The sequence below is a fragment of the Cydia splendana genome, chromosome 3, assembly GCF_910591565.1.
Source record: "Cydia splendana chromosome 3, ilCydSple1.2, whole genome shotgun sequence".
NCBI classification, from domain to species: Eukaryota; Metazoa; Arthropoda; class Insecta; order Lepidoptera; family Tortricidae; genus Cydia; species Cydia splendana.
In genome coordinates, this window is record NC_085962.1 from 24,635,875 (window position 1) to 24,648,479 (window position 12,605).

The window sequence follows — 12,605 nt, forward strand, 5'->3', positions numbered from 1 at the left end:
CATTGTTATTTTTAAGTTTATTCCATAACAAATCATAAGAAACAAGATCAAATGCTTTAGATAAATCTAAAAAACACGCATAAACTGACGTGTTTCTGTTCGTATAGTATTTAATAGTATGCTTAAGGCTCAAAATAGCCGACTCCGTAGATAAATGCGGGCGGAACCCAAACTGGTTATCGTGGAGTTTTATATGTTTCGCTAATTGCGCATTCAGCAAACTATCGAACACTTTTGCCACGATAGTGGCCAATGATATCGGTCTATAGTTAGCCTTGCTAGACGCATCACCGGTCCTATTTTTAATAATTGGTACCACTATTGTTTTTAACATGTCCCTAGGCAAATAAGCATGGGCCAAACATAATGAGTAAAACATAGCCAGCACCCTCGGCAAATGGGGGCCCGCGTGCTGTAAATGCTCCACACTGAGACCGTCATGGCCGGGGGATTTGCCTTTCGACATATTTTTTATGGCTATAGCAACTTCTTTTGTCGTGAACCGCGTAACCGGCTCCGCGTCACTTGGCACGGAATTGAAAACCATGGTCGACGGACCCAGTGGAGACTTAACATAAAAATGGTCTCTAAACATATTCGCTACGTCTTTAGCCCCAGACAAGCCCTCGACGCTCACAGGAAGGCTTGGCTTAATATTCAGCTTATTTGTACACTTCCAAAATGACTTAAAATTATTTTCTGAGTGATGTGTGGCTAACATATCCATTTTTATTTGGTCTTGGTTGCTCTGACACCACCTAAGACGTGACTTAAAAATTCTTTTACTCGTGATCATGTTATTATAAATAATTCCAGTCCCAGGCTGGCCACAGCCCAACCAAACCTGAAAGTCTTCTTTAGCCTTTCTATGAGCGTCGCTGACGTGCCTGTTCCACCCCATCACATTTTGTTTACGACTACGTCTAGCGGTACATGAATTAGTACAGGAGGCAGCACTACAAAGCGCAGTAATTATATCTTTATACAAAGTATCTAAAATATCTCTATGACTATAATCATTACACCTGTGATCCCCGCAAGAGATCAGGGTTTCAGGGAAATTTATTAGCCTCAAACTCTCATTACAATGTTGTTTATAGGCTGAAATCTGATCTGATTTCCTTTCGCCCCATATCACAGTGTTACCGATAATAGCATTAACACTCGCAACCTTTTCCCTAAGTATCTTAAGGTCACATTCCAATACAAGCGGAAAATGATCGGACCAAAACACGTCCAGCTTAACATATACATTCACCACCGCGTCACGGGCAGAATCCGTAACCAGACAATGGTCTAGCCACCTCCGCGATCCATGAGCCTCACTTATAAAAGTGTATGAGCCGGAATTCACCCCCAATATTTCTACATCAATACACGTCCATGCTTGGTCACATGAAAAGTCTATCATCTCACTAAAGAACGGCTGACCGGGGTGAGCGTTAAAGTCTCCGAGTATGAAAACCGACTCAATGTTATTATTATTTACAACAGCACTCACCGCACCTAGACAATCCGTGAACTCCGGCAGATTCTCCGCGCAATCCCTAGGCATGTACACGCTCACTATTAGTATCGGCCTATTCACTAACATTACCTTAATAGCACACACGCGCGGGTTATCGCACCTAATCACCGAAACGTCGCGAAACACCGATTTATTCCATAACAGGGCTACTCCTCCATACGGCCGCCCTCGCAGCATGCCCGCCGTCGTGTCCATAGCTGAAGTCCCAGTGCAGTTGAACTGATCGTCGATGGTACCAAGATATGTCAGATCGCCCTCTTGTAACCAAATCTCTTGAAGCGCGATTACGTCACACGAACGACACAGTTCTCTCACGCTATTAACTGATCGTTTGACATTTTTGCAATTGAAACTTGCAAATCTACATATCTTATCCATTTATTTTATCTCTTTGCTGGCCGTCCACAGGAGATACTCTCTCTCTGTTCGAAACAATATGATTATATTTAAAATTCACAAATCTTCGAAAAATAATGCCTACCGGCCATAACTTTTCATCAAGGAAGAGCGGAACTTTAGTTTCACATACAAAAAACTTATACGCGTTGTGGTCTTTCTCGACGTTATTCGTAATTTTCCTCAAGAAAATACGTTCTTGCGTTTTGTCTTTTATGTATTCAATTATATCCGCCTCAGAAGTGTCCTTGTGAACATTTGAAATAAAAATAGGCACTTTTTTCCCCGCCGATTTAAACTTGCTTACTGTATCTCGGGCAATTCCCCTCATCCCGCTGTAACGGTATTTAGTCTTATTACGATTTCGTTTTGTTTTTGGTAATTGCCAATCATCGCCACTATCGTTCGTTAGCGGCTCGTCATGTGGTCCTGCTAACGTAACGGTATCAGCGCTCAACAGCTGACTCGTCGTATTTTCTACTAAATTCATCTCGAGCTGCAAAGAAGTAGTAGTTTTTTGTGATTGTTCGTTCCCTATTACCGGATTAGCACTGTTATCGCCAGAATCCGTAATATTAATTTGAGATACATTTTGATTACTTTTTTTCGAGAGAGGGTAGGGTGCAGAACTCGGTGCCTCTGCCGGTGTATTGCACGCGATATGAGATTCCTGACTCGACGCCTGAGTCATCTTTGGCAATGTACCGTTAATTTCACACTTCTTATCACTGGTTGTCTTTGTACTCTCGCTGAGAAAACATTCTAACTCAGTTTTTTCGCAAACCGGCGGGACAACTGTGTTACCTAATGTCGATGAATGAATTTCGGATGGCACAATATCACTATCCAAAGACTCCCTATTGCAATGAGAATATTGCGATACTAGGCCTATGGGGCCGCTATCATGTACCCAGGCTCCCCGCCTATTGTTTACAGCGTTAAAAGGAGTATGAGGCAACGAAGCGTATTTTAAATTTTGCATATCTACTCGTACGTTTTCCAGTTCGCTTTTTGTCGCGTATGAAGATTTAATTTCGTCCAGGTCATTCTGAAGTTTTACTATATCTTTTAAAAGCTTTGTGCAATCAAGATGGTCGAAGGAAAGAGGGGGCAGTTTCTCCAATTTTCGAGCTACAAACACCGGTAATGTATCAGCTTCAGCGGCCCTCATTACAGTCACGATGTCATCAATATCACGCGCTTCTTTACCGGTCCTTTTTCTCACAATTTTCCGTTGACCAGTAGACAGCGATTCAAAAAGTAACGTTTTCGATTGCTTTATTTCTTCACTCGAAAACGCAGACGTACAGATACGCACCAGAGTGTTATCATCAATCACTGATTGTTTGTTTTGTATATACGACAACAACTCGTCAATTACGATGTTACACAAATTACATTTTAAAATGTTCGACATTTTCACGGCACTACTCCGCATCGGAACAACAAACCGTTACGCACACACCCGCCTTGCGCCGCGTTTGACGTAAGACTGAAATGCAAACAATATATAATTACGTCTTGTAATCCGTTTTAGAGATGGCGTATTAATGTCACTTATTTTTATTTAAGTATTTTTCCATCTGACAGTTACCATTTGACAGGAACAAAATGAACGAATGATTTTGGCATAAAGTAGTCGCAAACCCGAAACAATGTGTGCACACGGCGACCACACTTTATGTCACTTTGTGTCATGTGTCGACCCTTCCCCATTTCTGGTAACTGTGTCGACACGGCGACGACTCTGCGACTGGAATTGTGACCGAAACAGACGGTGTCGACACAAGATGTGTCAACACCGCGTCGTAACGGCGACTGGAAATGGTTGTATGGGTTATATTATATTATATAAAAAATAAACATATAGGTAAAAAAAATAATAATGGCCATAATTAGCATTGAAATATCCCTTCACAATGGTATAAATCATATTGCAATCGCATGAGCAGAGCCGGAGCAGCTAACAACTTTCGTATCAGCCCTCGTATAGTCTCTTTCTCTCTCTCTTCCTAGTTATCTATCCCACATGGTGGCGGGGTCAGCTTTCCTGCTTAACCTTCTCCACTTCGCCCTGTCCACGACATCGTCCTCGGATAACTTGCACTCACTCATGTCCTTTAGCACTACATCCTTCCATCTTGTTCTGGGTCTGCCCCTAGATCTTCGACCAGTTGTAGTGCCAAATTTTCTACGTAGTCAGAAGGCCTTCTTTTTACGTGACCATATCATCGCAGCCTGCTCTCCTGCATTTTATCGGCGATGTCGCGCACGCCCAGGCTTCCTCGTACGTACTCGTTACGGATTCTGTCGAGTCTGGTAACGCCGCACATCCGGCTCAGCATCTTCATCTCGGCGACTTGGATAGTATGCACGTGTCTTTGAGTCGTTGCCCACGTCTCGCTGCCATACATAAGAACCGGCCTTAGTATACTTTTGTATACCCTTGAGTTTGACCGGCATTCTCCTGTCACACGTAACACCAGTCACTTCTCGCCATTTTAGCCAAGCAGCGGCTATTCGGTGTTGAATGTTGCATTCCACATTCCCAGAATGGTGCATCATACTACCCAGATACTTGTACTGATCGCACATGGTGACTAGTTGCCCATCGATGGAAATTGGGCTATTGTCGCTTGGATCTGGCTCGTTCAGGGACATGAATTGGGTCTTTGCAACACTCAACACTAGGCCACCGACCTGTAACTGATGCTTCCATGACAGGAGTGCTTCCTGTAACTCCACGGCTCTCGGTACAAATAGTCAAATCGTCAGCGTAAACAAAAGTCCACTTCGCTGAGTTTTGGCTTCGGTGACTGAGTCCAAAACCAAGCAAAACTGGAAGGGGCTCAGTACTGAGCCTTGATGAACGCCTTCCGTAACCGCTATAGATTTTGTTTCACCCACTACCGTCCTTACCATTGTTCTTGCACCTTTGTACATGTCGGTTATGACATTGACATACTGTTCCGGGACGTTCTTCTTGCGAAGGCTCCACCAGATCGTGTCCCTTGGGACTCAATCAAATGCCTTTTCCATGTCCAAGAATGCAATGTACAGAAGCTAGTATTTTGGCAATTACTTTTTCGACAATTATTATTTCAATATTTTTTATTTATTAATATAAATTATAAATACTTTAAATAATTCTAAATTAAGTAATGTCAAATATTACAGAATCAAATTAGGAATCAGATTAGGAATTGTTATATTTAAGTGGGGCATACAACACACGCCATTTTTTTGGTAATGGCACGAAACCCTTTGTGCGCGAGTCCGACTCTCACTTGCCCGGTTTATTTTAGTAATAATTTAAAGCAAGTGAAACCCGGCAGCCGGTCGACGAAGCCCCGCGGGGCTTCTATTTTCTTCTTTGAGGAACACGAGGTAACTAACGAACCTATCTAGGTAACATACAGGTAAATACAGTAGTGTTTTCTCAATGTGGGGGGCTTCGATAAAAATCCCTTTTTTAAAGCAAGTGAGATCTGGCAGCCGGTCGACGAAGCCCCGCTTCGCGGGGCTTCTATTTTCTGCTCTGAGGATCACAAGGTAACTAACGAACCTATCTAGGTAAAAATATAGGTAGTACTGTGGTGTGTTTTTTTAACAATACTCCCTTCGATAACAATCCCTTTTTAAAGCAAGTGAGATCTGGCAGCCGGTCGACAAAGCCCCGCGAAGGACACAAGGTAACTAACAAACCTATCTAGGTAAAATATAGGTAATACTGTAGTGTTCTTTTAAAGCGGGGGGCTTCGATAACGATCCCTATTTTTTAAAGCACGTGACACCTGGCAGCCTGTCGACGAAGCCCCGCTTCGCAGGGGCTTCTATTTTCTGCTCTGAGGAACACAAGGTAACTAACGAACCTATCTAGGTAAAATATAGGTAATACTGTAGTATTTTAATCAATGCGGGGGACTTCGCCCCCCGACCCCTCTCTTGGTAGCTTTCGCGTGGCTTAAATTAACTCAACATTTTCAAAAGTATGACTTAATTGATAAAAAAAAAACAATTGTGGCAGATAACAACAGTACCGTCTATACCATGAGGGCACACGGGGCTCGTGCCCAGGGCCCCCATCCTCAGGGGGCCCCGAAGGACAGACAGTAACAGTATATTTGATTACCCATAATAAATAGAAGATCATAATAGAAAAATGTTAGTTTAATGCGCTTTTTTACTTTCCAAAAGGGCCACAAATTCTTAAGCCCCTGCTACACGGCAGCCGACAAGCCCCCAAACCGCGTGGCCTTGGTCTGTCCCGGACCGTGTAGACAGTTGTTACCAACAAAATTTGGTTTGACCTCCGGACGCCCTTGGCATGCGAGCGCGCGCCAGCGACCGCGGTCTAAGCGGTCGGTCCGGAACCGTGTAGCCGCCCGACGCCGACCGCACTAGGCCAATTCGCTTGAAGGACGCGCCGTGTGCGCTCGTGTGGTTAATAGCCATGCCATGGGTACTCAGTAGCATTTCTAATACTTCATCAAATACTTTCCTCTTCATTCTCAGAAAGTTATGTATGTCCCCGTAGCGTAGTCCAGCGAATTCATTAAGTTGAAATGACTCAACAAATTCCGTTTTTTGAGCCAGCGTTTCATTCATATAGCCTTTTCTTTTTTTTTTACAAACTTTTTAGTAACTTGCAATATACCTAATGTAAGTATGTAAATATGTTTTTACGGGTCAAATCTTGCAAGTTAAATTAGACCCACTTTCTAGTTTCCGATGGTGCTGAAAATTTGCATACATATATAAGTCGGGTAACAATGCATTATTATGGTACCATAGAGCTGATCTGATGATGGAGACAGGAGGTGGCCATAGGAACCCTGTGATAGAACAACGCGACCTAATTGTGTTTGGGGTTTTTAGAATTGTCTCGACGAGTATTAGATGCCTCTGGAAAGAAAAGTACAGTCAGCGATAAAAGCTTGTACCAAATATTATTTTTTTGCCAAAAACTTATTTTTTTGTCATTGCACTAGTATGAGTAGGTAGGTTATGAAATTTGGCGCCCCGGCCAATAAGTTTTGCCGCCCCAGAAGTGAAGGAAGAAAAACAAAATGCAATCCGCCAGGGGTGGCATACGCCGCCCTTAAGGCCATACGCCACTGAGTAGGTACTAATGCCACGCCAACTTTCTGAAAGGTTAGGGGCCATTTTGTGCGCTTGCAATACGTGTTGTCCGTCCGCGAATTCTGAACACACTGTGGTTTGCCACCGTCTAGCCAGACAACTCAGACGGACCCACACACCAAGGACAGACCAAGGTCAGACGGTTAGTAGGCTTGTCGGCTGCCGTGTAGCAGGGGCTTTATGTGCCTTCTTGTCCAATGATTTATTTGACAAAAATAAATTTGAGCGAACATTTATAGTCCAAGTAAAACATATGGGAAAAAAAATCGGCCAAGTGCGAGTCGGACTCGCGTTCCAAGGGTTCCGTACATTAAGTCCGACTCGCGCTTGACTGCATATTTCTAATAGGTTTTTCTGTCATCTATAGGTAAAGAAAAAGAACTATTTTGTATATTTTTTTCAAAATTTTAGACACAGTAGTTTCGGAGATAAAGGGGTATTTTTTTGGCTATTTTCTTAAATAACTTCTAAACTATTAATTTTAAAATTACAAAAAGAAATATATTTCAGATTCTTAAAATGAGCTCTTTCATTTGATATGTAACACGATATAGTTTAAAAAACATTATTTTTAATTTTCTCATTTATCCCCCAAAAGTGGCCTCCATGATTAAAATTCATTTGTTTAAGTAAGATATCCGTCTTTGGCTCATGAATTTATATATGTGTACCAAATTTCAACTTAATTGGTCCAGTACTTTTGGAGAAAATGGGCTGTGACAGACGGAGAGACAGACAGACGCACGAGTGATCATATAAGGGCGTTTTTTCCTTTTGAGGTACGGAAGAGAGAATGCAATAACCAGACAAACTTCATAACCGGTTTCGGTTACGGTTATGCCCGAAAAATAACCGAATATCGGTTATAATCGGTTACGGTTATTTTTGACGAAAAATTATAAATTTACAATGAAATAATTAAAAAAATACAAAAATCTTTATTTTAGTAGGTACCTACAGTATTAGGGAATGTGAGTAAAAGTCTTCGTTTTTAGGGTTCCGTACCTCAAAAGGAAAAAACGGAACCCTTATAGGATCACTCGTGCGTCTGTCTGTCCGTCCGTCTGTCCGTCTGTCACAGCCAATTTGCTCCGAAACTACTGGACCAATTAAGTTGAAATTTGGTATACATATGTAAGTCTGTGACCCAAAGACGGAAATGTAACGTCAACAAATGAATTTTAAACAAAGGGACTACTTTTGGGGGGTAAACGATAAAATTAACAAACAAAGTTTTGCTAACTATATCGTGTTACATATCAAGAAAGAAAAGAGCTCATTCTGAGAATCTCAAATATATTTATAAATTTACGATAAGGGTCAAACAGATCACTGTGTTATGTCTTTCCTGTAGACATACACAAGAGTTAAGGGCTATAAAGGTTAATTTTCTTATTTAACCCTTATCCACGTGAGAAGGTCCTCCTTTTATTTACAGAACTATGATAAAATCATTACTTACATGCCCACAAGCTGTTAACTATTGCCCACAGGAGAAAAAAATGTACAGTTCGCGCGAACACACTAGTTTTCAGTATAAGTATAAGACAGTGATCTGTTTGACCCATAAACAGTTATTATTATTTATTATTATGTTTATGTGGGCCTTTGACTGTCGCTTCGACCAAGCTGTGATCTATTGTGACGGCCCTTTAAAGTTCATTACTAATGCCCGTTGAATCCAGGAAATTCCAGATTCTTTGGGCCGTAATGCTCTGTACCTCATAGGGTTCCAGTATATGTCGCCCTAGGTAGGTACTTCTTTTGGACATTAGTGGTCCGCAGGAGCAGAGGATGTGCATAGCAGTCTCCTCTGACTCTTGGCAGAACCTGCATGTCGCATCTTGTTTTTTCCCTATTTGAAACATGTGTTTGTTCAACTTGCAGTGTCCAGTCAAAATTCTAGTCACCGCACAAGTTTTGTGTCTTTTGAGCCCTAGAAGCTCCTTAGCAGTTTTGCTGTTGAACCCTTTGATTAGAGCTTTCGAGTGTTCTTGTCCTTTTACGAACTTCCACCAATCGATTGCTCTCGTTTTTTCTATGTTGTTGAGCAGAGAATATGCATCCCGTTTTGTGGTTCCACAAAACGGTTCTGGGCCGACCAGGGGTGTGTCCGCGCCCTTTCTAGCAAGTTCATCCGCTTCTTCGTTTCCGTTAATGTCGGAGTGCCCTGGTACCCATCTAAGTATGACTTTGTTGGAATAAGCCAGTGCATTTAGGTTTGATTTACAGTTCTGGACTAGTTTTGAGTTTGACTCAAGAGATTCTAGTGCCAGCAGAGCAGCCTGGCTGTCTGAGTTGATGTAGATATGCTGGTGTCTTAGGTTTCTATCCAGGTTGATCTCCGCACATTTGTTGATGGCGAAGACTTCTGCCTGGAAGATTGAGGCCTGTGTGCCCATGCTGACGCTAGCTCTGAGCTTAGGTCTCTCACCATAGATCCCACATCCTACATCATTGCCTTTCTTGGAACCATCCGTATACCAAATAAGGCTTCCCTCTTCGACGAACATTTGGTCGTTAGTCCATTTGTCTCTAGGAGGTATTTCTACTGTGTACAGTTTAGTAAAGTGACATTGAGTGTGCGTGTCATCTGTGGGCATGCTAAGGGTTCTATTTGCAAAAACCCAGGCCTTTAGTTTGGTTAATGCTTGAGAGCGCCATTTTGGCCTGTTTAGCGTGCAGATTCTGTAGACGCACTGCTTGGCCTCCTTTTGCACCTGCAAGTGGAGTGGTATAATATCCAGCAGTGCATCTAGGGCCGCTCCCGGTGTCGAGGAGAAGGCGCCTGTTGCTGTTAAACAAGCCGTGCGTTGCAGGCTGTTTAATGTGTCTATTGCCGTCTTTTGGTTGGTTTTGTTACACCAGACTGCGGAAGCGTAGGTGATAATTGGCCTCACTACAGCTGTGTATAACCACATAGCAATTTTGGGTCTTATGCCCCATCTCGCTCCTGCCATGCGACAGCATGACCACATGGCCATTTTTGCTTTTTGTATGATGTTCCTCAGGTGAGGGTTCCAAGTTAACTTTTGGTCGAAGGTGACCCCCAGGTACTTGACCTCGTCTGAGAATGATATTATTTGTCCATTAAGTCTTGGTTCTGTGAGCTTTTCGAGCTTGCGTTTTCGTGTGAATGGTACTATCACGGTCTTGCTCGGATTAATGGACAAGTCATTTTCTCGATACCATTTGAATATGGTGTTTAGAGCTCCTTGCATTAGGTTGGATATCGTGTGGAGGCATGGGCCTTTGATGATGACTACAAGGTCGTCGGCATATCCTTGTGTGTCATAGTCTTGGCCTGACATAATTGCAAGAAGTTGGTCCACTGCTAGTGTCACGTAAATATTCCTAGCCCGGCTGTGGGCTTTCCCTGAGGAAACTCACGGACAATTAAAGTTACTAAATTAAATAAAAACTAAATCTTACCAAAAGCTCAAGCAGGTGCTAAACCTATTTCCATCAACTATTCAGGGCAATAAAGGACATGAATGAAAGTTAGTTTTTGTGACACATCATTTATTACTAATTCGAACACGGGCAGTTACTCTACATGTAAATCATTAAGCTAGCATAAGCACCTTATTTTAATAATGTCAGACGACAGAGCTGGGTCGTGCCAGAAATGGTTCTAAAATGATTTACAAGCAGACCTATCTAAATTTGTTAGTCCCTAAATTATCATTTGCCATCACATATGATTCTACTAAATTCTTTAACTTTAAATTTGGAAATGCTTCTAGGACGGAAGGAAAGCGTACACCAACCTCATAACAATGTTCCACCAGTTCAAGCCCGACGTGTGATCCTCCGCTGTGCCGGAGCTGATTTGCTGCAGCGGGAATCTGACCCGACACCGCAGAGCAACACCAAAGGACTAAGGTCTCAGTTTGAAGGTGACGTCACCTCCATCCAGCAGAAGAGCGAAATTCTTATGGCGAACTGCTCACCAGACACAGTTGAAGTTTTAGGAATATGGACAGACTTCCATACTCTGATATGCGAAACGATTTCACATACGTAGTAACATAAAAACGAAAAACCCCAGTCAGCTGAAAGAAACAATTCAAGATTAATAACTAGTAGCATGTGCTCTGCTAACCTAAGAGACATTATATGATCTAAGTTTCTCACCAGCTGGAAATTCCTAGAGTGGACTCATCTCACAGCTGTGATACTCCCTCCCACCACATTGTTTTACCAGCAGACTGGAAACAAAGCGAAATGGTCAAACAAAGATTCAACAAGGAGTTGCACCTGAGGACATCCATATATTATCATATTCTACTTACTGTTTGTGGCAAAATAACAACAGCATGAGCTCCCTAGCTCATGGATGCAGCGGCTACTGCATAACCAAGCCTCTGATCGATGCTACCAGAGCATGATGTACTTCGCTTCACTGTTTTATGTATAAAAGATGCCCATCCAGGGCGAAACCCAGCCAGGAAATGATCTCAAACCATTCTGTCCCTGGGATGACACAATCAAAATAACAGTAACTAATGAAATTCATGGAATAATTTTATATGCAAGTATAACCCAAAGAAATAAATCATATTCAATTATTTGAATATATTTCAACCTATTTTGTATTTATAAATTAAGTTTTTGATTTAAATATTTATTAATATTATTCCATAAATTTAGGATTTAATTTGAAGTAGCAACACCATCAGCTTCAATTTGTTTCCTATTGGCAGAGTGCCTGTCATGTATATTGTTGCTACATCAAAGACTTCCTTGCCATAGAACAAAACTACACTATATTCGAGACAATCCTAAAAACGTTAAACTGAACTAACCATACAAAGTGCCGTGTCACAATACCCCTCTCCCCGCTGTTGCGTTTTACCAAGGGTAAAACGCTCGCTGTCCTCAGCGACTATCTAAATCTAAATCATGTGTCACAAGAAACGAAAAAAAAAACACAAACAAAACAACCTCAACCATACTTAGTATGGGAGAACCCTAAACAAAAACCACCACCGAAGTGATTGTCGCAGGAACGAGATCCCTATCCAACAGAAAAGCCAAAGTAAACCACACAACTCCACATACCAAAACCAATAAACTAATAAATTTTGAATTTTCTATCTCGAACCCACACAACCTAAATACAAAAAAAAATGTGGTATCCGCCAGCCGGAAAAATCCACACCGCAATATCCAACTAACCAGTTAACCATCCCTTGGTTCTACCAGCACAACTTTACCCAGTTGCGCTGGCAAAACCAAACCAACTGCCAGGACCGATGTTCAGCATACTCAAAATCTTCTCCGCTAGACCGGGCAAAATTAAAATCAAACAATTCCTACTACTAAGTTTACTAATATAAACTAGAGTAGCTAAATAACGAAATTTGCATTCCAAACTAAATTCAAAGTATCCAAAATTACTAACCGCTAGTTAGCTAAATTATAATTATGTGTTATGTGCCTGAGAACGTGTGCTGAGAGAAAAAATAAACGGACTACATAACCACCCCGAAAAACAACGTCCGCGGTATGCAGTGCGCGCCCTGCGATACCTCAC

The 12,605-nt window shown here is 41.9% G+C and overlaps 1 protein-coding gene and 1 long non-coding RNA gene across 2 annotated transcripts in view; both read right to left on the minus strand.

The window, feature by feature from the left end:
• The window catches only part of LOC134789394 (uncharacterized), a 485,188-nt gene that overhangs the window by 233,802 nt on the left and 238,781 nt on the right, over window positions 1-12,605 (minus strand). The window lies entirely within an intron of this gene.
• On the minus strand, window positions 1,586-3,411 carry LOC134806823 (uncharacterized). Its single transcript, XM_063780212.1, has one exon. The coding sequence runs from the start codon at window positions 3,360-3,362 to the stop codon at window positions 1,899-1,901; it is 1,464 nt and encodes a 487-aa protein (XP_063636282.1). The 5' UTR covers window positions 3,363-3,411; the 3' UTR covers window positions 1,586-1,898.

Bases quoted from the DNA above. Each gene is read 5' to 3' on its own strand.
- LOC134806823 (XM_063780212.1), bottom strand. From the start codon at position 3,362: ATGCGGAGTAGTGCCGTGAAAATGTCGAACATTTTAAAATGTAATTTG.